The sequence below is a fragment of the Carassius gibelio genome, chromosome A8 (genome assembly GCF_023724105.1).
Source record: "Carassius gibelio isolate Cgi1373 ecotype wild population from Czech Republic chromosome A8, carGib1.2-hapl.c, whole genome shotgun sequence".
Taxonomy (NCBI): Eukaryota; Metazoa; Chordata; class Actinopteri; order Cypriniformes; family Cyprinidae; genus Carassius; species Carassius gibelio.
Window position 1 is genome coordinate 11,838,613 of NC_068378.1, and position 27,481 is coordinate 11,866,093.

Consider the following 27,481-nt stretch of genomic DNA (forward strand, 5'->3'; position numbering starts at 1 on the left):
AAAGAGAGAGAATATAGCAAACATCCTTTCAGGGATTGCCAAATGGAAATATTGTTTATAGACGATATTTAGAGATTGTTTCCTCTGTTGACAGCATTTGTGGGATTTCAGTCAAAATATCTAATCTTACTTAGACCAAAATGCATTTATTTGAGAGGCAAAGTTGATTATAATATTCAGAGAGTTTATCTTGAATGTGATTGATTTTTCTTACGCGAAATAAAAGCTCACTAACTCACTTTTGTTAGATTGAAGCTTAAAACGAGAAAGCTAATATTTTAATGTAATTTAGTTTTAATTTATTATCAGTACTATACATGTATTATATACATGTATTAAATACATGTATATTGTATTAGGCATGTTTACATATTTTTGTCTTTACAAAAGTACTGATTGAGAAAAAGTGTTTTGTTTTACTTATTTTTATTTTTTATTTTTTCATTCCTGGTAATCTACAGCATGTCAGATGGATTGTATTTAACTTGAAGAAAAATCTTCTGCTTTTATTTTTTAAGAGACTTTCCAGTTCTTTGAATTTTCAAGAAATGTCTGTTTAGAACTAACCTTTGTTCCCTAAAGCATCACAGGATTATTTGGTCTGCTCTTTTAATACTATTATAGTATTTATGCATATTAGTATTAGTATACATATTATAGTATTTATTCATATAAATTTTAGTCATTTTGTTATGTGCTTTGGTCCATTTTTCATATATAGTTTATTTTCAAATTTTTGTTAAAGGTTTTTATTTATTTTTTATTAGTGATTGCTCTATTTTTTGTGGATTTTTTTTTTGACTTGACCGTTTATCTCTTTTTTCCTCCTCTCACTCTCTCTGACCCTTTCTGTCCTCCTTGTGCCTCCCTATCTCCCTTTTTATCCGTTTTTTGTGAAGACGGTGAGTGTAAGCACCCGTCTAATTTAGTCTCTTCTGTTTGTTATTTGGTCTATCTCCTTGTCTTTTCGTGGGGCGCTTTCTTCATTATGTGATTGACATTTCTAGCTCATCTCCAAACACTAGCGGAGCTCAGAAGAAATAAATACTTAAATCCAGCAACAATGATTACTGTATAGTCTAACAGTATGTGGGAACCCTAAATTAAAGTCATTCACATTGACATCAAGAGTCAGTTACATTGAAAAAGAAAGTGATACCCTGTCTATCAAACCTCCATTTCTTTTTTTTCCTCTTCCTGCACATCTTTGACTTTTATGCTAACTCTTTTGCTTTTACTCCCCTTTTTCTTCCTCTTTTTTTCTCCTCGGAACCACTGTCTCCCTCTTTGAAATGCTCTTTCACCCCATCCTGTCCTTCATCCCATAAACTCACCCCTTTCTCGCCCCCTTTCCTCTCTGCTTTCCCCCTCTTCCTCTCTCTTTTTTTTTTTTTTGCACTTTCTCTCCCATAGACAGCAGTGACAGTGACCTTGAGCTGTCCACGGTGCGACATCAGCCCGAGGGTCTGGAGCAGCTGCAGGCTCAGACCAAATTCACCAAGAAGGAGCTGCAGTCCCTTTACAGGGGCTTCAAAAACGTAAGTATCTGTGCAAGAAAGGGAACAAATAAGGGAAAATGTAGGTAGTTAATGTTTTGTGGCCTGTTGCTTACTTTTTTGTGGTTTGGACAAAGTCTCTATGATATCCTCGTCCCTAGATATGACTCACTTAACATGCGTCTCTTTTTGTCCACCAGGTGAAAACCCAATTACAGACAGTAGTAGTAGTATTTTAATAATTCCTTAAGACGTTAAAATGACACAGTTCATCTTTAAGGAAGAGCTTTGGGGAAGAAGATGTTGTTCGTTCTGTTTGTTTCAGCAGATGTGTACTATATAAGACAGAAAAGTAGCACAATGCACTTATTTCAAGCCTTCAGGAGCAGTGAGAATTAGTCCATTATCTGTTTAATTAAATGTTTAATTAGACGAGCCTCTCTTTCCATTTAAGGAGTGCCCAAGTGGTTTGGTTGATGAGGAAACTTTCAAAACCATCTACTCGCAGTTCTTTCCCCAAGGGGGTAAATACACATGTTTTTCACTAAATCAGTAAATGTGTTTATTGGTTTTGCATAAATTCGGATTTGGAACTAATTGGAAATCTCGGATGTTTTTGTTGCTGTTATTCCCTCAGATGCCACCACATATGCCCACTTCCTGTTTAATGCATTTGATCTCGACAGAAATGGCTCGATTCGTTTTGAGGTGAGAATATCCATAATCATAGGTTGTTGTTGTTTTTTTTAAATCACCGTCAATTTTCCCCCCTTTTATTTTCATTGTCCACTCTCTACCCTCTATGGCAGGACTTTGTGATTGGTCTGTCCGTGTTGCTGAGAGGATCTGTCACTGAAAAGCTCAACTGGGCTTTCAATCTTTATGACATCAACAAGGATGGATACATCACTAAAGAGGTGCTTGCTAAACCTTTATGCTCTAATGCTCCAGTGGCCCCATCACTGATGCTTTTGTCAAGTAGACACAAATAGTCATAAGTGACACAAAAACGTGTCTGTGTATGTGTGTGTGTGTGTGTGTGTGTGTGTGTGTGTGTGTGTGTGTGTGTGTGTGTGTGTGTGTAGGAGATGCTGTTAATCATGAAGTCAATCTACGACATGATGGGCAGGTATACCTACCCCAGTGTGCGAGATGAAGCTCCATCTGAACATGTGGAAAAGTTCTTCCAGGTACCAGCACATTTAACAGTCTGAATCAATGCACACAATCTTACCAGAGCCTTAAGATCTTTTACGCTTACTACATTTTCTTCTAGAAAATGGACAGAAATCGAGATGGAGTGGTCACTATTGAGGAGTTTATTGAAACCTGTCAGAAAGTAAGTTGAAATTCGTATTTACTCAAAACTGTTGGTGTAAATGGTTTAGTGTAAATGATTGCATTCAATTAAATGTAAAAATGTACACAAATTGTCTGTAAAGACATTCTTTATCATATTCAGTTTGAAGTGAAAATTGCACAAGTAGTTAATAAAACCAATGTTATTGTTAATATTCACTTTTGATTTGAAAATATTTATAAATTATTCGTAAAACACATGTAAATGATTGCATTCTGTTAAATACAAAGATTTACATCAATGTGAAAAACTATTTTTAAGTGTATTATTGCATTTAATTAAATAAAAAAGATATGTTAATAGTTTCTATAACCACCGTTAAATAAATTTGTTTACAAATGGAAAATGTACCTGAATTGTTCTTAAAATCACTCTTCTGTAAATCATTACATTCAGTTCAATGTAAATAAATCATTTGAGAAACCATTTTCATGAAAATTATCACATTAAATTCAATGTACAAATGATCTGTACATAAAAACGAATAAAACCATTCTTATCATTATTATCTCTAAATAATCACATCCAGTCTGTGAAAATGTATGCGCATTACTTGTAAACCTCTTCTTATGTACATTTTCATGTAAATTGTATAGCTATTTTTAAATGATCACTTTCAATTCAATGCAAAAATGTATGAAAATAGACTGTAAAACCATAAATTAAAACAATAGTTTCAATGCAAAATGTACATAAATCATAAAACCATTTTTAAATAAAATACTGCATTCATTTCGATTCTGTTCATGTTCCTAAAATCATCACTATTTAGATCATATTCATTGCAAAAATGTATGAAAAAATCACTTAAACACATTCAGTTCAATGTGAAAAAAAATAATAATGAATTGTGTGTATGGTTTCGTTAAACGTTTGACATCATTGACGTCATTGACGTCATACCATATTTGAACCGAACATGACCGCGAATGAGATTTGAAAACAAAGCGAATGAGAATTAAATTTGATAACTAGAAGCAAACTGTCTCTTTAAGGTGGATGCCGACTATTACAAACTGTTATAATCGATTCTTCTTCTACTTCCAGGATGAAAACATCATGAACTCCATGCAGCTCTTTGAAAATGTGATATAGGATGGGAGTGGAGCGATCCAAAGCTAAAACAGCCCTCAAAGCGCCAGTCCGGTTCTCTCCACATGTCTATATATCAACCTAGCACAGCAGTCACTCTCTGTCTTGTCCTGTAGCACTACACCCATGCCTGCTGCACTCCGTAGAATCCTATAGACCAACACATAACCTACAGTATGGCTTCAGAGTTTGTACTTCACAGCAGGACTACTTTTAAAAAGAAAAGCCTGGATGGCTGGGATCCTTTCAGCTGCTAAATACTAGAAACCATGTGATGGAACTTTCTGATCAGAATAAACAAATGAAGTAGCAAAGCCAGGTTTTCATCACTGGTTCATGGATTCCAATGGGCTCTCTAACGTCTGTAAAAAACCATCACCGCTCTGGGCTGCTTTCTTCTGCGTTTTGAATGAGGGAGATTACAAGACTCAATCTCAACCCTCCAGATACCAGAGTTTGAAGGAGAAGTACAGCAATTAGGGTTTTCAAGGGACCTAAAGGAAGGTCCAGGACCAGTGACGATTTGAAGCACACCAGAGACTACACGTAAAACGACCAAAAGAACAAAATAATTGTGATGAAAACCGACCTGAAGCATGCCTGTCCAAATATGTGAGATATTTGTGATTTTCTTGCATGAAAGTTGTATGTTTTCTTCCTTGTAAGCCAGTAGGTCCCACAGAAGACTGTAAGCAAACTAAAGCAACTGTATGTGTGAAGTTACATAGTGTACCGAGTTCTGCTCAAACCTGTATTGCACATATCTGTGGGGCCAGGGTGATTTCCTTGGTCACATTTGATTCTTGCACAGCAATGAGGTATATTAAAAATTATATTTACACTATAGGCATTTTAGAAGTATAGAAGTATGCGTTTTATTTTCAGATATGTATTTATTTGTCAAGTGGCATCTAAAGGACAGGGTTTGGCCGTGAACGGACATGTCCAGATTATTAAGAATGTGGTTTACAAGTTTTATTATGCTCAATGAAAAATAATTTGGATTTATATATACAATATGTATATATAACACATATATTAAAAAGACTGAGATATATTCTGGACGAGAAGCTCGATTATCCTTCTTTTTTACTTTTGCCCACATATTGCTTTGTAAATGTGACATGTCATTTCATCAAGTACAGTATAATATGGGCAAACATGGGAATCTCCTTCTTATATGACAATCATATCATCAGGAGCATGGATAGTTTTTACTTTTACGCAACAATCCCCTTCTATTTGGGGATGTGAGAAATTATTGCTCACCTATAAAGGAACAAATACTATGATGAAGATGAAGTTATAGTAAAGGTTCAAACTTCAAACTCTGATTTCTGTTCACTTTTAGTAAAAGCACCTAAATGACCCAAAAGCTCTTATTTATTTATTCAATGTTTGTTTGGTGGGTTGGAGAAGAAAGTTTAATGTCCAACGAATAAAAGATGCACAACTCTTGATCAAAACCAGTGTTTCTGTCAGTGTTTCTGATGTTTTTAATGACAGTCTCAGTTCAAAAGTAAGACAGGAACGTGTGGGTCATGTAGCGACACGGTTACAGTGAGTTATTTTACTGTAAAACAGTGGTTCGCAACCAGCGTGAAAAAGCCAACTATTATTTTTACATTTAAATTTAGACTTTCAGTTTTAAATGTAAACTTTAAAATGAAAACAGAAAATAATATTATATAAAAATAAAACAATCTAATTCAAAAAATTAACCAAAACTGCAATTGTAAATCAGTAATATTAAAATAACACTGCTTAAAAGTATTTAAAAGAAATTGTTAATATTACTGATATATTACTAATATTGTAATGTTATGATCTATGAATATTAAGCTCGAAGTTTGAGAGTCATTGTTTTTCAGTAAGTGCTTTACTTGAAACAGGTCACTCTTATCGGACCTTCAGTATGTGTGTGTGTGTGTGTTTGTGTGTGTGTGTGTGTGTGGTTCAGGTGTGCAAAATATCCCCGCAAAGATGTTAATATCGAAAATCCTTGTTCTTGTCATTTTTTGGTCCCCATGAGGAAACAAGCTTATAAACAGTGTTGGAGAATGTTAATTTTAAAAGTAATGCATTGCAATGTTGTGTTACTCCCTAAAGAAGTAACTAATTACGTTCGCTTTACTTTCACGTTACTTTGTAAATATGAGCAAGGCTTGATTGTTTTTAATATAAGAAGTTCTATTTATAGCAAATGTAAAAGCCCTTTCACACCAAAAAGTGTAATGAATAAACCTCAGGTCGAAGGAAAAGTACATTTACGTCTGTACAGTAGAACACAGGAGATGAGGGTACACTCTTCAGCAATAAAAAAATAAATAACATAAAATAAAATAAAGCACAATTGTTAAAGTAATTTTTGCTCATTAGTATGGTTAACGTGTGTGTGTGTGTGTGTGTGTGTGTGTGTGTGTGTGTGTGTGTGTGTTTGCTTTGCATGTGTAAACAAAGACCAGAAAGGTGCCAGTTATTTAATCCCATGCATGACAATAATACAAAATGAACCCAAGCAGGAAAGGGGAGAAAGATTTGCACCTTAACACAGTGATCTGAAACTAAATATCTGTGGTTATGACTGTGATTGTGTTTACACAGAATAGAATTACCTTACAGAAATGCTTATCCCCATTTGCTATGGTTTTGGAAGCCTGCGTGTGATATGGTTCATGCTGAAGACACTTAGTCTGCTTTGTGTGTCTGACTGAGGAATATAACCTTTCTATACTTTTCATCCTCCTCTCATGTATCGTTTCTATCGGTTGCTCATCTTCACGTTTCTCATAATATCTTTCATCTCTCATTTCTTTCTTATCACAGCTTCTATGTGATTTCTTGAAATGTCAACTAAAAGAAGAAAATAATACATATCAAATCTGAGTGAGGCCCATCGACCCACTAACCTACATCCATCAATTAGCACAATAGATTAGCCACTGATTCAGGCCATGAGCTTTTAAAATAAGCAGGAAGAAGAGAAGTCAACACTGTCTAGTTCTTTGTGGTGCATTATGAAAGCACTATAGCTAACAGGGATTATTTCCCCCATCTGTTCAGGTCTTCCTGTCACCTGCTGCTATTTCCAGGAGTGACATCACTTCCTGTTTGTGCATTTCTGACCAGAAATACATTTATTGATTCATGTAATTTATAGCTTAAGTGCAAATATTAAATTACGGAAGACCTATCGACATATAATAATTTGAGAATTTTCTTTTTAATTTCAAGGTAGAAGTTTTGACAATGTAGAAATACTGCATATTTCTTATAAAATTCTAAAACCCTTTTTTTTTTACTGAAATAACTAAATTGTCATTTTAACAAATAACTGATTGACTATAAATGTATTTACACTATGTATAGGCCCAGGAGGTATTAGGATAAGACATCAAACATGAACACACAGCTTCGATTATACATTGTGTAAACAAGCACTCATTTTAAGGCTCAGCAGTCAACGCAGTACAAGCATTACCACTCCAGTTATTAAAACTGAGAAAAGTTCATGCAAGTAAACTGACGATGCTTCAGATGCCTTTCCTTATTCCTTGTTCTTCTTTCCTGCTGCTTAAAACATTTTTTTTTTCACTGTGGTAATTAACTGTTTAGCTGTCCTGAAAAAAACTAAACTCTCTTTTGACTTTGCAAACCAAATTTCATACATTTATGACCTATTAACACCACAAGGGGGAGTAGAGTCATATTGAAGGTACTGTAAGCATTTTCAGAGAGCACACAGCCTATACCCTTTTTGCCCCAATTATAGGTCTCTGCAGGAAAGTAATGATAGGTACCAGATCAGGGTTTTTAGACCAGGATACTTGATTGGCTGAAGTCATATTTATGGTAGGTTATAGGTGGTGTTGGGTAAGGGGGATCATTTTGATTGCATGATTTAGAAACACCCAGCAGTTTGAAAACACCCACAAGGCGTTTTTTTTTTGCTCTGCAAAGGCCCAAGTCTACCTTTTTGAGCATATTTCGAGAAATTCCATGTTTAAGAAACAATAGTTTCAAAATAGTAAAAACTGCATGGAGACAGTTCCTTGAATAATTTAATTTCTAGTGTAAATCTGCTCTGTTGCCACCAATAATAAAGTCAACCAATGTAGTTATAGAAGTGGCTCTAAGTTTCTTTATTCAGTGCTGTTATTCACGTTCAGTCATCTGTCCAATCTCTGGTGTTCTGCTATCTGTTAAAACCTTCGTTGAAAACGTCGCAAAAAACCCTAAATGTGACACAACACACTCTTCTTCTTCTAGATCTTCAGTGGTCCTCTTTTATAATCACTCCGATATAATTTGCTTTGTAATGATGACGTTTGGTAATGAGGATGTTGTTATTTTTATTCAGTCCTGTTGGAAATGTGTCTGTATTTCACTGAATGGCCTGTGTTCTATAAAAGTTTAACCCAGTTTGGTAATGCAATGGTCAAAAAAATTGACGAAAATAACATAGGCTTAAATTAAAACCTGCTTTTCCAAACTCACAGTTCTCACTGTTTTGTCAGGTGGAAAGTACGGCTCGGATCATCGGTGTCACGCACAGTCTATGGTGTCACGTCATCACGTAATGGTTACCGAATGTAGGTCAATTAAGTAATGACGCAGTTCAGCCTGAAGACCGGAAGAGGGCGCCGAGAAACGCTACAGATGGCCTTTCGTGAGACTGAGGGAGCCTAGAAAGCTTTTTTATTTGAATAATATCATATCTGAAATTATTTTAGAAGTGAGCTTATTTAATTTATATATGTTTTGATGTGTTTTCCGTATCTTTCCTCAACTTCTAATTTTTTTTTTATTTAATGTTTTTATAATTGTATATTGTTTGATTTAAATATGTCTGTTCAATGCTTTCATTTTTAAAAAGGGACTGGTGGCACAATTTTTACTGTTAAAACCAAATGTGATGAAATGGGAGGCCTGTGAGGCAGAGAGGGGCGTGTGAAGGAGGGAGCGTTGAGCAGGCTTATGGAATCACAGCAAAGAGATGACTGGGTGATGCGTCATTGCCTGTGAATAATTCAATTGGCCGAGAGTCATCAGAAGGCGGGGCTTATAAGCGTTACGACCTCAGGGTTTGTTTTGAGCATGCGTTGAAATGCCACAGTGCCCGTGTGCCGTCTGTATATCCGTGTGTCGCTATATAATAGGGGAAATTCGTTCCACTTGTCTCCTGCTCATCATATAAGCCAGTCTAGCCAGAAGACTCTAGCGAAGGTGTTTGGTCAGAGAAAGTCGCTATTTCTGTATGTACCCTCGGTAGTGCTGAAGTAGGACACTCCAGGTGCCGCGAAAGAACAAACGGGGAAATAACAGAAGAGGACAACGATTTTCTTTCTTCCCGAAAAGGGTGAGAAATAACGATTCAATGTGTTTTATGACACACGTGTTCTATTGAAATTGCAAATATGATTTTTCTTAATATCAAATAAGCGTAATACTAAAAAAAAATGGATGATAATAAAGTCCTAGTCGCATCCCATCAGTACCGCGGGATTCAGTCCCTGAGATGCGATGCAGCTGTGCTGAAGTCTGGCTCTTATCTACAGTAAAGGCGATGCTGTTAGATGATCAAGTACAGTTTTTGTGCTTGGTTTATGAGTGTATATAAGACATGATTTTGAAATAAGGATGGCGTTAGCCTCATTGATCTTGGGCCATAGCGTTAGATGTTGAATTGCAGGCTCTTTTAAAAAGACCACGTGCTTTAAGCCTGTCTGGTTTGAGAGAGATTTCCCTCGCCATATAATTAAGGTGTAATAAAACAAGTCTAGGTTCAATTGTAACGTTTAATTAAACTAAACGCAACACAGTATCAAGTATATGGTATGCCCATGAAAAGCAGTGAGAATTATTATTCTTTTATGTATCCTGATGATATGAGAGTTTAAATATTAAACATTCTTATCTTGGTTGATTATATAAAGGGATGCTTGTTTTGATTATCTTTGAGAGGTATGTCAAGGTTAGTAATAATGTGATAGATTGGTGAAGCATGTGAGGAAGTTGTGAGCAGGTTCATGCCTGATGTCATCATCTGTGACTCATGTTATGCAACCTGGACATTTATTGTTTGTGCCATATTAAATATCATGAATGGTTTTGGTAATTGGTGCATGGTGCTTTAGTGATTGCTCAACTGTAAATGCTGTCTAAGTAGTAGGTGATGTGGGCTAGTAAAAAATTCTTGGTTGGGCTTAATGTAAATTGCTTTGGACAAATGAGTAATTTTTAAGCAGAAATATTATGAAATTCTGATGTCTGAGGCCTGTAAATTTGTTAAATCTCAAAAGGTCTTGTGTAACATTATGAACTACGAACATTGGGGTCAGTAAAAAATAAAAAATGTGAAAGAAGTCTCTAAATGCTCACCAATGCTACATTTATGTGATAATGAATCTAGTAAAAACAGCAATCCTGTGAAATATTAATACAATTTGGATTTTTTTTTTACCTTCAAAACTGAATTTTCAATATCATTACTCCAGTCTTCAGTCACATGATCCTTCAGAAATCATTATAATATGCTGATTTGTTGCTCAAGAAACATTTCTTATTATTATCATTGTTGAGAACAGCTGTGCTGCTATTTTTAGGGAATTAATATATATAAAAATAAAAATAAAAACTTCAAAAGAAAGCCATTTATTTGAAATATAAATATTTTGTAACATTATAAATGTCCTAACTGTCGCTTTTGATCGATTTAGCATGTCCTTGCAAATATAAGCATTAATCATACTGATCCCAGACTTTTGAGCAGCAGTATATGCTTTATGTTTATAATAGTGCTCCCCTCTGAATAATTTCATAAATAAAATGATGATCCTTGTAGAGCAAAAACCTTCCACAGGCCATCTTGATAACATGGGACTGTGTGATGAGGGTCTCGTTGGCAAAAAATTGTACATTAAAATGCTAAATTGTTGAGAGAATGCTGTTATGCATAGAAAATATGAAGGGAATCTGTTGATCTCCATCTTTCTGTGATTCATTCTTTTTTTCTGTTCTTTGATATTTGCCTAGGAGTTATTCACAGTGTCAATGCCACTTTGGGTATTTGTGTAAATGATGCCTGAAATAAGATTACATATCAAATGTTTCTGAGAAGAAAATTGATTCTTCTTTTTTGAGCCATTCCTTTAATGCAACATAAACTGTACAACATCCAGTACTGCATAAACAGTTTAGATAAACAGATGTAGCTCAGAGGAACACAGACCGGATTGTGGCAGCTGTATTTTATAGCACAGGCTATCAAGCACCATAAGACTCTTTTGAGTGAAAGACTTTGCTTAAACAAATCTGTTGTGCTTGGTTTGGACCTGTCTGAATATTGTTAAAGGCAATGGATCCTCATAGTTGTATTTTTCACCTGATAATAAATATGTTTTATTTAGCTTTTGTGCATAGAGGGTTGAATTCAATCTTTTTTTCTCTCTCCTGCTTTTATGTTGAAATAGCGTTTGTCCGCACAAGTTGCTCTTCACAATCCAATTATGCTGAGAAATGGATTGTTTTATGAAACTGACAATGAACCGTGTTGATTTCTCTGAGCTTTACTAAGTAAAGTGAGAACCATGTAATTAACATTACGAAACATTGTCTAATACACCACTGGAAAAACAATAGGGTTTTGAGGGCTTTCTTCCTCTTTTTCTTCTCTTTTCTCAGTCATCTGATCACTGACGAAATGGGATTTAGTCCCTTGAAGCTAAAAAAAAATCATCACTTTCGCTCATGCTGTTTCAGTCTTTTTCAAACCATTTCTGATTCTCTGTTCTCTTTTTCTGTCTCTTTCGATTTTTAATGAGGAAACATTTGTATTGTAAGCCTTTTCTTTTCATTTACAGACTGAGCATGAACAAGCTGTTGTTTTTAATAAGAGTCGTGGTAGTTGATGGATGCGAGCATAAACTTCGTTTCCAAGAGCAGTTACGTTGACAAAATAAAAAGATTATGCTGATTACTCAAACTTTAAATTCGGATTGAATGAGCCCAGCCCTTAGGCTTAAACTTTGGCTTAAATCACTACTTCTGTATCTAATGATTCAATACAGGAAAGTGTAAGGCTTTAATAATACCTTATTTTTCTTTTCTTTTTTTGTCATCTGTGTCATCCAAAAAAGTTCTGCCATCATTTTAATTTACCCTGTCATGATATTCCAAACCTGTATGACATACATGGAATATAAAAGAAGATATTTTGAAAAATTATCCTGTCGGTTTGCTATAATTGTGAGGACATCACACCTTGCTGGAAGCTCTCTCTCTCTCTCTCTCTCTCTCTCTCTCTCTCTCTCTCTCTTATGTCACTGGTTTATTATCACAGAAAGCTCATTTTATTCATTTGCTGCACCCTTTCGGGTTTTTCATGTCCCATAAGGCAGTTTCATTGTCAGATTTAACTCCATTTAACAGGGGATTTTGTGTAACTTCTTTTTTTTTTTTTTTTTTTTTTTAGTTTGCATAATACGATGAGTCAGGGCTCTTGAAAACTGCTGAATCAAGTAAGATACATTTGAAGAAAAACATGAGCTCTTAGCTAACATTGGCCCGATGTGATGCTACAAAAGATAATAGAATCCATTATAATCAGTGATTCTGTCAACACTGGATGTGGCATGTCAAATCCCTGGCAGTAAACTGATGCCCTGTTCTACTTCTGACATACTTTTGCATACATGACATCTGTACTATAGCACCTCACAGACATGCTGAGCACACATATGTGACACATCGTTAGGCCACTACTATTTACAGTGACAAATAGCTCCTTGACTAATTTCAGAAATGAAAGAGACCACATAAAATGCATCATTCAGACGACTTTTTCACTGAAGAAATCTATGGATAGAAGACTCTTGCAACAGCTACAAGTAAAAAAAAAAAACCAAGTAGCTACAAAAAACATATTTCAGAATGTGTTCCTATGAAGAATTAATAAATGGTGGGTGATTAAATTTTCACCCAATTTTTATTTTTGTGTGAATTATTCCTTAATTAAATTTCCTTTTAAACTCATTTAGTAAAGCTAAGACCTGAAACACAGTTATTTTGATTTATATCAGCCTGTTCTTACTGAACACCATTTAATTGTGGCACATTTCTTGAGATCTTTTATATTTATATATATTTACACACAGCTATACATTTCCCCTGCTGTACTGCAGTAAATCTGGGGCCGACCTCACTGTTATGCTGACAGAAGCTCTTCAGATCCCCGTCGAGTCAAATATCCCCTTCCTTCCCGTGAAGCCTCTTTGTGTTTAATTGATGTTGATATATTCATTTCTAAAGGATCTAAATTTCTAAATTTGTCATTCACTGTACAGAAGCTCAACAGTTTCCCCTGCGGGGGTGCACTGTGATGAATAGGAGTCCTCTTGCATTGCCCCGGGGCAGCGGTCCTGTGGTGTCAGGCTCCTGCAGGGCTGTGGAAGGATGTATTGTCATGGGTGTGGAAAGGTGTCCTCTTTCTGGGAGGAAACCAAGCTTGTAGTGAAATTTCATTGTTTATATACGATTATATAATTTATTAACACTTTGAATTGGCTTTTATTTTAAATGTTCTGTTTTCATTTAAATTAATACATATTTTTTATTATCTTTTTTTTTTACTTGTGAAAAACTGTAACTAATATCAAAAATAAATTCACAGTTAATATATAAGTAAACAATAGTGTTAGACAGAAGCAGCCGGGCATCGGGTCGTAGTTCAGACGCGGACTGGGCCTCCAGTCTTGTTTTAGACTTCTCCTTACTCTTATATTTTAGACATCCATTAATTAGTGATGAAACAAAATTGTCGCGCTGGTGGAAACAATGTCAAGAGTGACTCGACAGTGTTTAGTGTCCCGCAGCAGCAGCGCAACTGAACAGTTCTGCGTTCAGATACGCGCAATAGGCTTAAGCTTGCAAAGCACCGGCAAAAGTAATACCCTAAATGTGACCAGGGAAAATAGTAAGGAGATATTTGAATGAGTATTGTTTTCTGAGTCTGTGTCGCTAGGATGAAGTTGCTCCTCATTAGACGCATCTTTAGAGAAAAGTGCATCTTTACGGGTTATGGTTCTATTGAAAGAGTTTTTGTTTTTTATTTGTTTTATTTCATTAAGTAGTCACTTAAAGCTTTCTGTAGATATTTATCATGTCTGTGAGGCATGTTTTCACTGAGTTTCAGTTCATTTTGTACTCCTGTTAAAGACGAGAAAGCACAACGTTTTGTTGTTATTGTGAGTGATGTATTACTCTTACCATTATGAGCAAAAATGACAGCGTATCCACTGGAAATATGCAAGTGAACACGCTGGCATCTCCATGTCCTGAAGCGTCTCCACACAAACTATTGGATCTAGCGCACATTTTCCTGGGTCTAACGTTCAAACATTGTTATATGATTGAACTGTTTTATATCTGTAGATTTTATGTTAGGCAAGTCGTGATTTGAAAAGTCTAAATTGATCAAACATAGGCTCACTGTCTACTGCTGGCAGCTTGGTCGTAAAAAAAAAAAAAAAAAAAAAAACGTATATAACAAACAAAAATGCTCCAAACTTTTTCTAAATTAACTTAATAAAACACAAAATGAAATATAATCACTGATTAACTATTTTAATAGCTGAAACAGTAGTATAGGTTGTTTAGGGACTGTTTAGCTGCTTAAATCAGACACTAGAGCGTCCCTCATTCAGACACCGTGGAAGATGATCAGAATCCGTGTAGACGGCCAAGTGTGGAAGATTTTGATGCTAGAGAGAGTGTGGCCAGCTGGTTTAGCCAAGGCCAAAGATCAAGAATGCCAAACTACAGGAGTTGGCCATCTGAGAAGCACGTGACTGCAGTGATGGATAGTCCATTAGATACTGAGCCATGAGATGTTCAGTTTGAAGCCCTTAAAACACTTAAATTAGATGTTCTTATTATTTCATTTATCTTGAGATGTTTTAAGTTTACATTCAGCTCAGTAGTCTAGAGCCCAGCCTATCATATTTCTTACTGTTAAAAATGTTTTGTACGATTTTTATTTTCTGTGTAAAAATGTCTGCGGACCCCTTAGCACCCTCTGGTGGAAACTTAGGGGGTTCTAGGACTCTAATTTTACTTTTTTCAGCATGGTCTTCGCAAGACTTCAGAGGAAGTTTAGATGAGTTTGTGAATGTGTGTGAAATCAGATGAGTTGTATTTGTCTCATGTTGCTCTACGGCCAAATGACAGAGTTCTAGTGAATTCTCTCTGGATTGATTGTCAAACCAGCTCTGCTTTCAGTTCCACGAACACTGGATGGTTGACATTCGATCATGAAGGGAAAAAAATTCCAACATGCGCTATACCATTCAAAAATGTCAAAGATTTTATATTTGTATTTTTTTTTTTTCAGCAAGGACTCATTAAATTGACAGTAAACACCATCTCTACTTTGTCTCTAATTTGTTTTAAAAGATTTCTATTTCAAATAAATGTTTTTTTTTTCTAGATGAACCTTTTAATCATCAAAGAATCCTCAAGACTGGAGTAATGGCTGCTGAAAATTCAGCTTTGGATTGGACAGGAATAAATAAAATATATTTATATATTTTTTAATAAAAAAAAATAATAAACAGTTCTTTTAAATTGTAAAAAAAAAAATCTTTTACTGTATTTTCAAATAAATGCTGCTTTGGTTAACGTAAAAAAAACAAAAAACATTTATGGTATTACTGACCTCAAACTTTTGTATTGCACATACTGTTGGCTTACAATGGACCAAAAAAGTATATTAACACTTTAAGTTACACTTAATATGAATGAATTCTATTTGAAATATTTTGACCTATCTGAATGAGAAAAAGTGAAACTTTTAACGTTTGCTTTATGCTAAATACAGCGATGATCTGTCATGTTCTGCAACCTCCACATCTGAACCTCTGACTGACTAGCAGATGTTTCATCATTAAAGCTGCGACAGAAATGAGCTCGGTGTGTTTTGTCTATAAATGTGCTTTTGAAGAGGTTGTCTAACCGTTTAAACATCAGTGAGCTGTAATTCTGAGATAATTAAGGGTGAGCAAAATGAAGCATGTGCTTCACACGCTGGTCACCAATGTGGAAACATTTGTTGTGGAAATATTACAAAACATTCTGACTGGACTCCAGTATTTCCCTTCCACAATAAAAGTCTAGAAAGTAGTGTCTCTCCACGATCTTTAAAGCACCTCAAATTCTTCCTTAAATCCCCTGAGCTAGTGTCTTAAAGCAGTGTTGTGTTTGTTGGTTTAGTCTTGCTCCAGTAATAATTGAATAATAAGTGAGATGGGGATCTCCAGGTTTAAGGTTTCGGTTTCGAAATCCAGCAGTGATATTATGAACACACCTCAGCTCTGTTAGTCAGATATTTTTGTGGCACTGAATTTTTCCACCTTAGGGGCTCCTGCCAGATCAGTGTGGATGGATTCGTCCTGCTGTTTTTGGACCGACCATCCACTGATGATCGCATTACGAGGACATATATTATGCCTGATGGGTCATGACTAACAGCAGTAAAGCTGAATGTTGATAAAGCCGACAGCTCACTCTGTTTGTCTGTGTGTCGACAGGCAGACACGCACGTACACATGTTGACAACACACAGCCAGATATCACGATAACATGATTTTTGATCAGGCGCATGATTAAAATGTTTTCAATTCTCCATACAGATTAAGCAACTGGTTCAAGTTGGTTTGCCTGATTTGGCTGTGAGCGCACCTAAAACTGAATTGAGTTCTGTTGAAAAGAGAAGACGCAGTAGTGCTAAATCACTCGTGCCATCTCTGAAAGTTTTCACAATACTGATTTGATCTGAGAGTCTCTGGGAAATAGTACAATTATGCACAATACATGCTACCCATGTTGAAATTCATGCTGTTTGCACTTTAGCCACAGATGTTGGTAGAGCTGAACTTGTTTAAAACCGGCAACATTTGTTAAAGCTTTGTCAAGTATTAGGCAGGGATTTGCTTATAGGCTAGCACATATCAGCATGCTAATTAAACAGCATAGTTTAAATGATCAAATAGAAATGAAATGGCTTGTGTTTGTATGGCAGCTGATTAACACCTGTCTCTAACTTTCTTTTTATCTACCCTCACTCCTTTTCTATATCCCTGCCTCTTTTCTTCCATCTTTCTCTTTTCCATCCTCTCTCTGTCGTTCTCTTCTCCCAGTTGAACCCCTCACACAGATGCTTCCGGCCGACCTGATTGGTGGGAGTGATGTGTGAACTAGGTACTTGTTTCTTTACTGTCCCCAGCCGCACTAGGACACCTGCTTTCCAAATAAAGATCAATAGCATGTCACCGATATCTAGTATCAACTCTATTTGCTCAGTAAAATGAAAATATGACTTTGATTTAATGGTAACTCCTGTAATGCGAAATCTGATCATATTATTAAAGATAGGTTATTACGAAAGGAAATCTCTTTTTACTTGAATGAATTGAAAGCAACCTGACAATCAAGCGTTTAAATGTTTAAAAGAAGTCAGACGGGTTTTATTTTTGTTGAATGAATGAGGAAATTATATATATATATATATATATATACAGTATTGTTCAAAATAATAGCAGTACAATGTGACTAACCAGAATAATCAAGGTTTTTCGTATATTTTTTTATTGCTACGTGGCAAACAAGTTACCAGTAGGTTCAGTAGATTCTCAGAAAACAAATGAGACCCAGCATTCATGATATGCACGCTCTTAAGGCTGTGCAATTGGGCAATTAGTTGAATTAGTTGAAAGGGGTGTGTTCAAAAAAATAGCAGTGTGGCATTCAATCACTGAGGTCATCAATTTTGTGAAGAAACAGGTGTGAATCAGGTGGCCCCTATTTAAGGATGAAGCCAACACTTGTTGAACATGCATTTGAAAGCTGAGGAAAATGGGTCGTTCAAGACATTGTTCAGAAGAACAGCGTACTTTGATTAAAAAGTTGATTAGAGAGGGGAAAACCTATAAAGAGGTGCAAAAAATGATAGGCTGTTCAGCTAAAATGATCTCCAATGCCTTAAAATGGAGAGCAAAACCAGAGAGACGTGGAAGAAAACGGAAGACAACCATCAAAATGGATAGAAGAATAACCAGAATGGCAAAGGCTCAGCCAATGATCACCTCCAGGATGATCAAAGACAGTCTGGAGTTACCTGTAAGTACTGTGACAGTTAGAAGACGTCTGTGTGAAGCTAATCTATTTTCAAGAATCCCCCGCAAAGTCCCTCTGTTAAAAAAAAGGCATGTGCAGAAGAGGTTACAATTTGCCAAAGAACACATCAACTGGCCTAAAGAGAAATGGAGGAACATTTTGTGGACTGATGAGAGTAAAATTGTTCTTTTTGGGTCCAAGGGCCACAGGCAGTTTGTGAGACGACCCCCAAACTCTGAATTCAAGCCACAGTACACAGTGAAGACAGTGAAGCATGGAGGTGCAAGCATCATGATATGGGCATGTTTCTCCTACTATGGTGTTGGGCCTATTTATCGCATACCAGGGATCATGGATCAGTTTGCATATGTTAAAATACTTGAAGAGGTCATGTTGCCCTATGCTGAAGAGGACATGCCCTTGAAATGGTTGTTTCAACAAGACAATGACCCAAAACACACTAGTAAACGGGCAAAGTCTTGGTTCCAAACCAACAAAATTAATGTTATGGAGTGGCCAGCCCAATCTCCAGACCTTAATCCAATTGAGAACTTGTGGGGTGATATCAAAAATGCTGTTTCTGAAGCAAAACCAAGAAATGTGAATGAATTGTGGAATGTTGTTAAAGAATCATGGAGTGGAATAACAGCTGAGAGGTGCCACAAGTTGGCACACAGATGTCAAGCAGTTTTAAAAAACTGTGGTCATACAACTAAATATTAGTTTAGTGATTCACAGGATTGCTAAATCCCAGAAAAAAAAAATGTTTGTACAAAATAGTTTTGAGTTTGTACAGTCAAAGGTAGACACTGCTATTTTTTTGAACACACCCCTTTCAACTAATTGCCCAATTGCACAGCCCTAAGAGCGTGCATATCATGAATGCTGGGTCTTGTTTGTTTTCTGACAATCTACTGAACCTACTGGTAACTTGTTTGCCACGTAGCAATAAAAAATATACTAAAAACCTTGATTATTCTAGTTAGTCACATTGTACTGCTATTATTTTGAACAATACTGTATATATATATATATATATAAGAAAATTCTGTAAAGTTGTATTGATTTGTATTGATTTGTAATAAGATTTGTATTGTAAAAAGTGCTATACAAATAAACTTGAATTGAATATGTGTGTGTATATATATATATATATATATATATATATATATATATATATATATAATATATATGTATATAATATATATGTATATGTATATATAAAATATATATATATACATATATATATATATATATATATATATATATATATATATATATATATATATATGTATATATATATGTATGTTAAATGTAAAATAATAATGATTATATATTAACTTTCTGCTAAATATCTGATCCATATCTATGAAATATTTCTGTTAATAATAATAAGGTACATTTTAATGTAATGTTTGTGTAATTGTATTTTATTTAATTATTTCATGTTTAATGTAGGGTTTTGAGAATCTGGGTTTCGGACCATTACGCATGGTTACACAGCAAGAAATAGAGAAAAAATTGGCATCAAAATATCTTGACCGTTGCTAGTTTGGACACGTGTAAGAGTCTGGCGTGGCATGTGTAGCGCTGAGGGGGTATCCGTGGACCCAGATGCTTCTAGATACCATGAAGATGTGATTGTCCTGGAGTTCAAGGCTGCTGAGGGATCGTGGGTAGTGTGGGGAGGGAATCAGCCGCTGGTGGTGCGCTGTCAGTAATAGCGGGGGTGCTGGCCCAAGGCCACAAGAAAAGTCAACAGAATTTGACAATTACCAAAATCAACAGCGTCCAGTGATAAAGCATACCGACCTTCACCAGTCAGTCGCTGTCTTCCTTCCTTCCACTTCTGTTTTCCATCTCACCCATCCTATCTCCATCATCCTACCCCCCCCCCCCCTCCAACTTCTTTCTTTTTTCATCTCCCTAAACTTTATTATTCTCTACTTCATCACAAGTTTCTCAAATCCTCTGTTGCTTGTGTCCATAAATGTAGACATCTTATCACACATCATCATTGTTATAAAAATGGACGTTTGAGTCCAAAATCACACCGTTAAGTGTGCGATGTGAGTTTATAAACCGTTATTTGTTTGATAAATAGTCTCAGATCTGGATTTGTTTTAAGATTCCATTTTTTAGTTCATTCTGCCTTTGCCTCCATAAAATAAGTCTGAACTCCAATTTTTTTTTTTTTTTTTACAAAAACCTAATGAGATTTAAAAAGGTAATTATATTGGTTTATGACTGTATGGATTTTTTTTTTTTTTTATTGAAGTCATCAAGCACTTTAATTCGTTCATGAACAACATCGCTCTGTTTTTTTTTTTCTGACCTCAGATGACCTGTCTGGACAATCAGCGGAGCATGAGAGTGTACTGACAGCCAGAGCAGCTGTGTTTCTACCAGAGCGTGAGAGGGACTGGAGGAGAGGAACAGAGCCAGAGGGAGACGAGGAGGACGAGGACGAGGACGAGGCAGAGGAGCAAAGGGGAGGAATGGGTGTTGGTAAAAACACCACCTCCAAATCCATGGACTCCAGCACAGAGCCTGGCAAATATGAGGAGGAGAACAAACACAGTGCACACTTCTATCCCATCCCAGTGAGTGTGTGTTTGTCTGTGCGGAATGACGCTAATCACAGGGTCAGAAACAATGCCTTTTAGCCTGTCATTACAGTGACTCTACAGTACACGCTGGTTATGTGTACTTTAAGCAGGACACTGTGGTTTGCAAATTGCTACTTCCAATAATTGCCATTTAAAAGCTGCCTTTCTAGAATTTCCTGTTTCAAGTGTCTATAAGCTACTAGGGATGACAAACAACTTTTTATAATCATGGTATACATAAGGTTTCCTTTGAAGTAGAAAATAGTAGAAAATTCTTGAGTAGCAAATCAGCAGCATATTAGAATGATTTCTGAAGGATAATGTGACACAGAAGGCTAAAGTAATGGCTGCTGATAACTGAGATTTACCATAATACAGTGATTACTGTGTTTTTGATCAAATATATACAGGCTTGCTGAGCCTCTAAACTATCAGTTTTATAATAATACATTTTTAATACTGCAACATTTCAAGTTGTAGTATAAAATTACATGTATTCGTCTATTATAAACAGGCATGAATTAACAGAGAAGAATGATCTATTTAGAAATAAATGCTAGGAACATTACCATCAATAAATGCTTAATTGTTCTACCTAATTTTAACAACTAAATATCGTAAAACATTGCTACTTTAATTATACAGGTTGTTTGTGTTTGCAACATGTTCATGTTCTCTCACCACTGCAGGAAAGGGTTTTCTAAAGGTTAAACAAAACAATCTAATTAAACTAATTGGTAGTGTTTTTGTTGCTAAATATGCATATTTATACATTTATAAGCATGTCAGGATGTAAGAGACTTGCTAAGATATTATCTTTTTTTCCACAGAAGCGACCCTTTATCAGTTGGTCCACTTTGGTCAGCTGTTTGTAACTTTATCTGTTCAGTCTTTTTAAGAAGTGCCAAGACTCAAGTTTCCCTTAGTCATGCCCAACACTCCTTTAAATGCAATTACATAATATACATAAACGTTTGTTTGTTTGCTGGTCATGAATTATTAGTGAAGTATGTTCTTTTCTAGGACTAGTCCTTATGAGTCATTTCGTTGTATAATTCTTGTTTGAAAGACTCTTGTGCAGCCACATAAATGTTCTGTCTAGTATGATGTCATTACAAATAGAAACCACCAAAAACGTGACTAACCTCATGTAATCCTTGTTTTGGTGAAATCTTCCCTCACTTACTGTATATTCATAACCCTGTCTCTGAAATTTGAATGAATGCCCTGCTGAACTTTAGTGGACTTATATGTTTTGCGAGAGTGGGGATGTAATATCATGAAATGTGATGTAAAACTATGCACTCGCCACTGGAACCCTGGCATTTGAATTTGGCTAATAGAACAAAGCTTCTGGAAGCTTAACCCTTCCTATGCCAAACTCACCTACATAATGTTTAATTTCTTACCAAGATGTCCACATCCACATTTTATCCTTAGTCATGACAATAGAAGAGTTTGCAGGTACTGTCACCTACTTCCTTTTGTTTTGTAACTTGGTAAATATGTGATGTTTGCTAATCTCTGTGTATTTGACAGGTGGTTAATGGTGCCGTGCAGACCCCTGGAGATCAGGACGCAGAGGACACGCAGCTCATGGCCATTTATGCAAAAGACAGCCAGACTGAGGACAAAGTGAGTTTTTTGTGTGATGCTTTTGGTATATAAATTACACACGTCACCTTTAAATCAAGGGGCAGCTCGTACCGGTTATGCTCATCCGTCCTGTTCTGTAATGACTCAGTCATTATGACTCGGCACTTTTCCACCACAGAGGGAACAGGGATTTCGGAGGTCACAACAACCAATGGAATTTCCTCAGGGTTTTCCTCTAATACAGCTGGCAACACTTTGGGATTCTTTCTCAGTCTAGTTCTCTCCGGTGCTGTGTTCCCACTAATATGAAATGAGAATTATTTGTCTGATAATTGGAAAAATAACTGTTGCATCTCAGAATAAACTTTTCAAAGACATAGACAAGACTCTCATGGCTGTACTGTATCTTTGCATTGTGTTTAAATTAATAAAATTGTTAAAACAAGTACCGTATGTATTTTCCATTGCACCATACTTAAGATATAACAGAATAACTCTTATAGTAATGTGGAAGATTAGAATGAAGTTTATTTAGCAGTTCGAGTTCACTTCAGGATAATTGCTTAGAGGAACTGATTTCCTGCTGGTAGGTTTGAATTGCCAGCATTTTTCTGTGTGTGTGTGTGTGTGTGTGCTGATGCTGTTTATAGTGTACAGCTCTCACTAAACTTCTCTGTAATAGAGATTTGTTACCATAGGAACAGCCTAGAGCCTGAATCCCATGTGTCTTGTTTCCTCTCCCCTTCAGTGCTCCATATCAGAGACTGTGGACAGTGCAGACAGCATTGATGCCAGGAGAATGGACATGATATACACCATAGAGGACACACCACCTTGGTACCTGTGTGTGTTCCTAGGTTTACAGGTACAAACATATGCACAGCCACATGTGGACTTACTCACTTGAACATTCAAGTATAGAGTGATGTGCCCCAGACATTCAAGATATTCATATACAACCTATGACTCAACTAAGGGTTTATAACTTGACCCTCGAGTTTGAAACAATGACCCTCATCTTTACTGCAATGAATCCCAGACTTTGAATCACTGACTGTCAGCTTTCAGCAGTGAAACTAAATTTTGAAGTAGTGGTACTCTTCTTTAAACAGTGGGCCTCAAAAATCACTGCTGTAAACAGCATTGATTATGGAATTTGAAGCAGTGGCCCTTAACTTTACAACAGTGAAACCTTGACTTGGAAGCAAAATACTCAACTTCACAGTAGTAATATTCAACTTAACAACAGTGAACAGTTAGTGGCCCTCATCTTTACAGCAGAGAATACTGGACTTTAAGGTAATGATGCAGTGACCCTGGACTTCATAGCAGGGATCCGAGACTTTGAAGCAGTGGCCCCTCAACTTTCAGCAGTGAAACTAGACTTTAAAGCGGTGACACTCAACTAAAATTTATAGCAGTGGCCTTTGACATTGACCCACTTTACCCTAGACTTGTGTGAGATTTGATGTAGAGACCTGTTAGATGGATTCTTTCATTCTGTCTAGCTCCCGCAGGATTCTGTCCCCCAAAATCTCAGTTCATCGCGATCTCACAAAGCTTTGTTATAACACAATGAATAAATGCACAGTGTATCTTTCATAATGTATGCACTTCGTGGTTTATACTGAGAAGATTCGGAAACACACACATTTTAGCATTGCACGAGAACTCAGGCATTTTGAGCTGTGAGTGGATTCTAACTTAAACACCTTTGAATGGCAATAGCATTCCAGAAATCAACAGATATGTCTGTGATTGACTACATTGCTCAACGCTGCAAACACGTTATAAATGGAAACTCTGCCTTTCTTTGCACCTGTTAATCATTTTTATTTTATATTAATTGTTCTTGTATCTTTTGTGCTATAAATGATTTTTTTTTATTTTATATATATTTCTTTTTTGCGTGAGTCCCGCAAATCATTTTATTCTCCTGCGTCTCGCGCACACACACTCGGTTGCTTTGGGTCCAGCGGGTCTCGCAGTAGTCCTGCGGGAGTGCAGGTCTATAATTTGATGTTCTCCCTTACAGAGATAAGAGATATAATACTGATATATTTTTTCTTTCCACACCATTCTTCCTCAGCACTACCTTACCTGCTTCAGTGGAACTATCGCTGTGCCCTTCCTGCTTGCTGAAGCCATGTGTGTGGGATATGACCAATGGGCAACCAGTCAGCTGATTGGCACTATTTTCTTCTGTGTGGGCATCACCACCCTGCTGCAGACTACTCTTGGCTGCCGGTAAGAGTGTTTTTTTGTTTGTTTGTTTCTTAAGTGTAGTGGTTAGAATATGTTTCAGACACATTGTGCCATGTTGACAATGCAAGATACCATTCCGGGTTACTTGACTGTAACCTTGTTCCCTGAGAAAGCAGAACGAGATGCTGTGCTGCTCAGCACATTAGGAAACGTCTTAATCATGACCAGCTGTGAATATTGTGTGTAACATGTCGACACGGGGGTATAAATAGATGAGCCACAGGTGCATCATCAGGATATTTTGTCTGAAGAGCAGTCCTGGGTCATCTTCAGCATGGCAAAGCAGCGCAGCATCTCGTTCTGCTTTCTCAGGGAACAAGGTTATAGTCAAGTAACCGGCAAGCAACGATCACTTTCGAAAGCTATAATCGATGCTGCGCTGCTCAGCGCATTGGGAACGAGATACCCAGATGAATGACCGGATGTACAGCCGAAAATTGAACCTTAGGCAGGTAATAAATGCAAAATCACTTTCACCATTCCTGGGACAAAGTCTTAAGCAGGATGGAGAGATAGACAGAGCCTGCAAATCCCCAAATCTCTTCAAGGAAGTTATTGACATGAGAAAAAGAAAACATTTTTAGGGTCAGAAGTTTATCAGATGCTGATTCTATAGGTTCAAAGGGGGTTTCAACCAGACTCTCGAGAACTATAGCTAAGTCCCAATAAGGGATCTTGGTTTTTACTGGAGGCCTCAGTCACCTGGCCCCACAAAGAAAGCGAGAGTGCAGAGGGTGTCTCATGAGTGGTGCCCCGTCAACCAAGGCGTGGCAAGCCGAAAGAGCGGCCACATAAACCTTAAGAGTGGCATGGCATGTGCCTGTTGATAATTTCTCTTGCATGAAGTCCAGAACTGAAGCAATCTGGCAATTGACTAGATCTACATTGTGTAAAACACACCACTTAACACCCCATGTACTGGCATAAATTTGTCTAGTGGAGGAAGCCCTAGCACTTAAAATTGTCTCAATAACATCTGTTGAAAGCCCAGTGTTTCTCAATTGGTACCCATCAGGGGCCAAACGTGAAGATTCCACAGGTGGGGCCTGGGATGGAATATTGTACCCTCTGCCTGAGACAGAAGGTCCATCCTGTCTGGAATCGCCCATGGCGAGCTGTCGAGGAGAGGTATTATCTCCAAGAACCACACTCTGTTCGGCCAACATGGCCTTCAACAGGTCAGCCTGGTATTCTTGTAACACTGCCATAGTGTGCAGCGTAGCACCAGCCTGACCTGCAGCTTGGTAAGCTTTACCCACTAGTGATGATGTTACTCTACATGGTTTAGTGGGGAGGATAAGTTTCTTTGTCGATATATATATATATATTATATATATATATGATATGTTAATGAGGAAGCGCTAATATAAGTAATAAATAAGGTAATATATTATTCTAATATGATTATTTATTTTATTGGCATATATAAGAGTTATCTATAAATTATGCATTAAGAGGAATGCATAAATTATAAAACAATATGACAAGGTAAAGTTTAACTTATATATTTATATATTTTATTAATTACATGTTATATCTCACATGGAGTGGTATTTTCTATAATGTCTGAATTCTAAATCAAAATGCATATCTGATATGACTTAATGTATAATTAGCATAAAACAAATAATACAATTTACGTTCTCAAGGATTGGAAAAAAAATGTAAATGATTGCACAGCCATCAGTAAGGTGGCGATATGCACTAAGCAGGTAAACAACTAATGAACAAAAGAAGAAGAAAGAAACAGCTTGGCACGCTTTTTCTTAGCGACCGTTTCTATAGTGACTCGTCGATTCGTTGCTCTGTTGAGAATGTCTTGAGTCTTCACCAGGAACATACTCTGAGTTGAATGAACTTACTCCCGGACGTGTTTTTGGAACCACATATCTCGAGTAAGCAAGGTTTGGGGTTAATCAACCGAGAGTTCAGGGTTTAGTTCACGGTAAGTTAACCCTGCTTTCTGGAATACACCCCTGATGATGCACCTGTGGCTTATCTATTTATAGCCCCGTGTTGCAGGTGCGCACAGATGACGTCATCGAATGGGGCTATATTACCTCCGGGTCAATTCTATCGACATGTTACACACAATATTCACAGCTGGTCATGATTAAGACGTTTCCCAATGCGCTGAGCAGCTCAGCATCTCGTTCCACTTTTTCAGGTAACTACAGGTTCGCATCCAGCCTGCGTGGTGAAATCCCATGCAATGCTCCACTGTAAGTGGACTTAACTAAATTACAAGTAATCTCAAAAGTTCACTTATTTTGAAAATAAATTAAATAAAGGCATATGTTATTCTGATCAAAACATATAAAAGTATTCAGTATATAGCAGAAGCCCATCATCTGTTGTTCACGTTTATTGCACACAGAGTGTGTTGTGTGTGTGTGTGTGTGTGTGGGTGGGTGGGTGGATGGGTGGTTTTATTGATTACTTTCAGGATGTTAGATTCAGGCTTATTTTACAAGTGCACTTTAGTTCAGCAAGTGCTGCTTCTGCTTCACTCTCTTTTTGCTCACTCCCAGAAAATATGGAAGATGATAAACATCTTGAACATTCTGACCACAGCAAAGACAGCTGTGAAGAATCTCTGCTTTCTCACTGGCTCGTCATCATAATTGACATTGTATTTGAAATGAAGTGGTGCTCGTGAGATAATCTTCAGCAAAGCGGTGTATAAAATGCATTCAATGCCTGATAAAAGTGTGGGAGCATTATTAGCACATCATGATGGACCGAACATGTTGAACACTGCATCACTCATGTTCATGGGATAAGCAAGTCAGAACATGTGCATGAACGTCATGACCTCACATATTGAGGCGTTTCCAGTTATTGGAAAGATGTAATTAAAGCAAAAGGTTAGAGTTTTCAGAGAAGACAGAAGT

The 27,481-nt window shown here is 36.7% G+C and overlaps 2 protein-coding genes across 6 annotated transcripts in view; both read left to right on the plus strand.

Annotated features, from left to right (window-relative positions):
• Nucleotides 1-5,414, plus strand: part of LOC128018468 (calsenilin) — a 57,947-nt gene extending 52,533 nt beyond the window's left edge. For all 4 annotated transcript variants that reach the window (XM_052603968.1, XM_052603969.1, XM_052603971.1 and 1 more), the window contains 7 exons: nt 1,414-1,538; nt 1,951-2,020; nt 2,134-2,204; nt 2,306-2,413; nt 2,582-2,686; nt 2,773-2,835; nt 3,904-5,414. In XM_052603968.1, the coding sequence (XP_052459928.1) occupies nt 1,414-1,538; nt 1,951-2,020; nt 2,134-2,204; nt 2,306-2,413; nt 2,582-2,686; nt 2,773-2,835; nt 3,904-3,951 (590 nt within the window). In that variant the 3' untranslated portion in view covers nt 3,952-5,414. The remainder of the gene's footprint in view (nt 1-1,413; nt 1,539-1,950; nt 2,021-2,133; nt 2,205-2,305; nt 2,414-2,581; nt 2,687-2,772; nt 2,836-3,903) is intronic.
• Nucleotides 5,415-9,038: 3,624 nt separating this feature from the next.
• Nucleotides 9,039-27,481, plus strand: part of LOC128018466 (solute carrier family 23 member 2-like) — a 32,137-nt gene continuing 13,694 nt past the window's right edge. The window contains exons 1-6 of one of the 2 annotated variants that reach the window (XM_052603964.1): nt 9,039-9,307; nt 17,142-17,202; nt 20,458-20,720; nt 22,266-22,361; nt 23,071-23,187; nt 24,412-24,569. In XM_052603964.1, coding sequence (XP_052459924.1) covers nt 17,190-17,202; nt 20,458-20,720; nt 22,266-22,361; nt 23,071-23,187; nt 24,412-24,569 — 647 coding nt within the window. In that variant the 5' untranslated portion in view covers nt 9,039-9,307; nt 17,142-17,189. The remainder of the gene's footprint in view (nt 9,308-17,141; nt 17,203-20,457; nt 20,721-22,265; nt 22,362-23,070; nt 23,188-24,411; nt 24,570-27,481) is intronic. The other variant, XM_052603965.1, reaches the window with a different exon arrangement.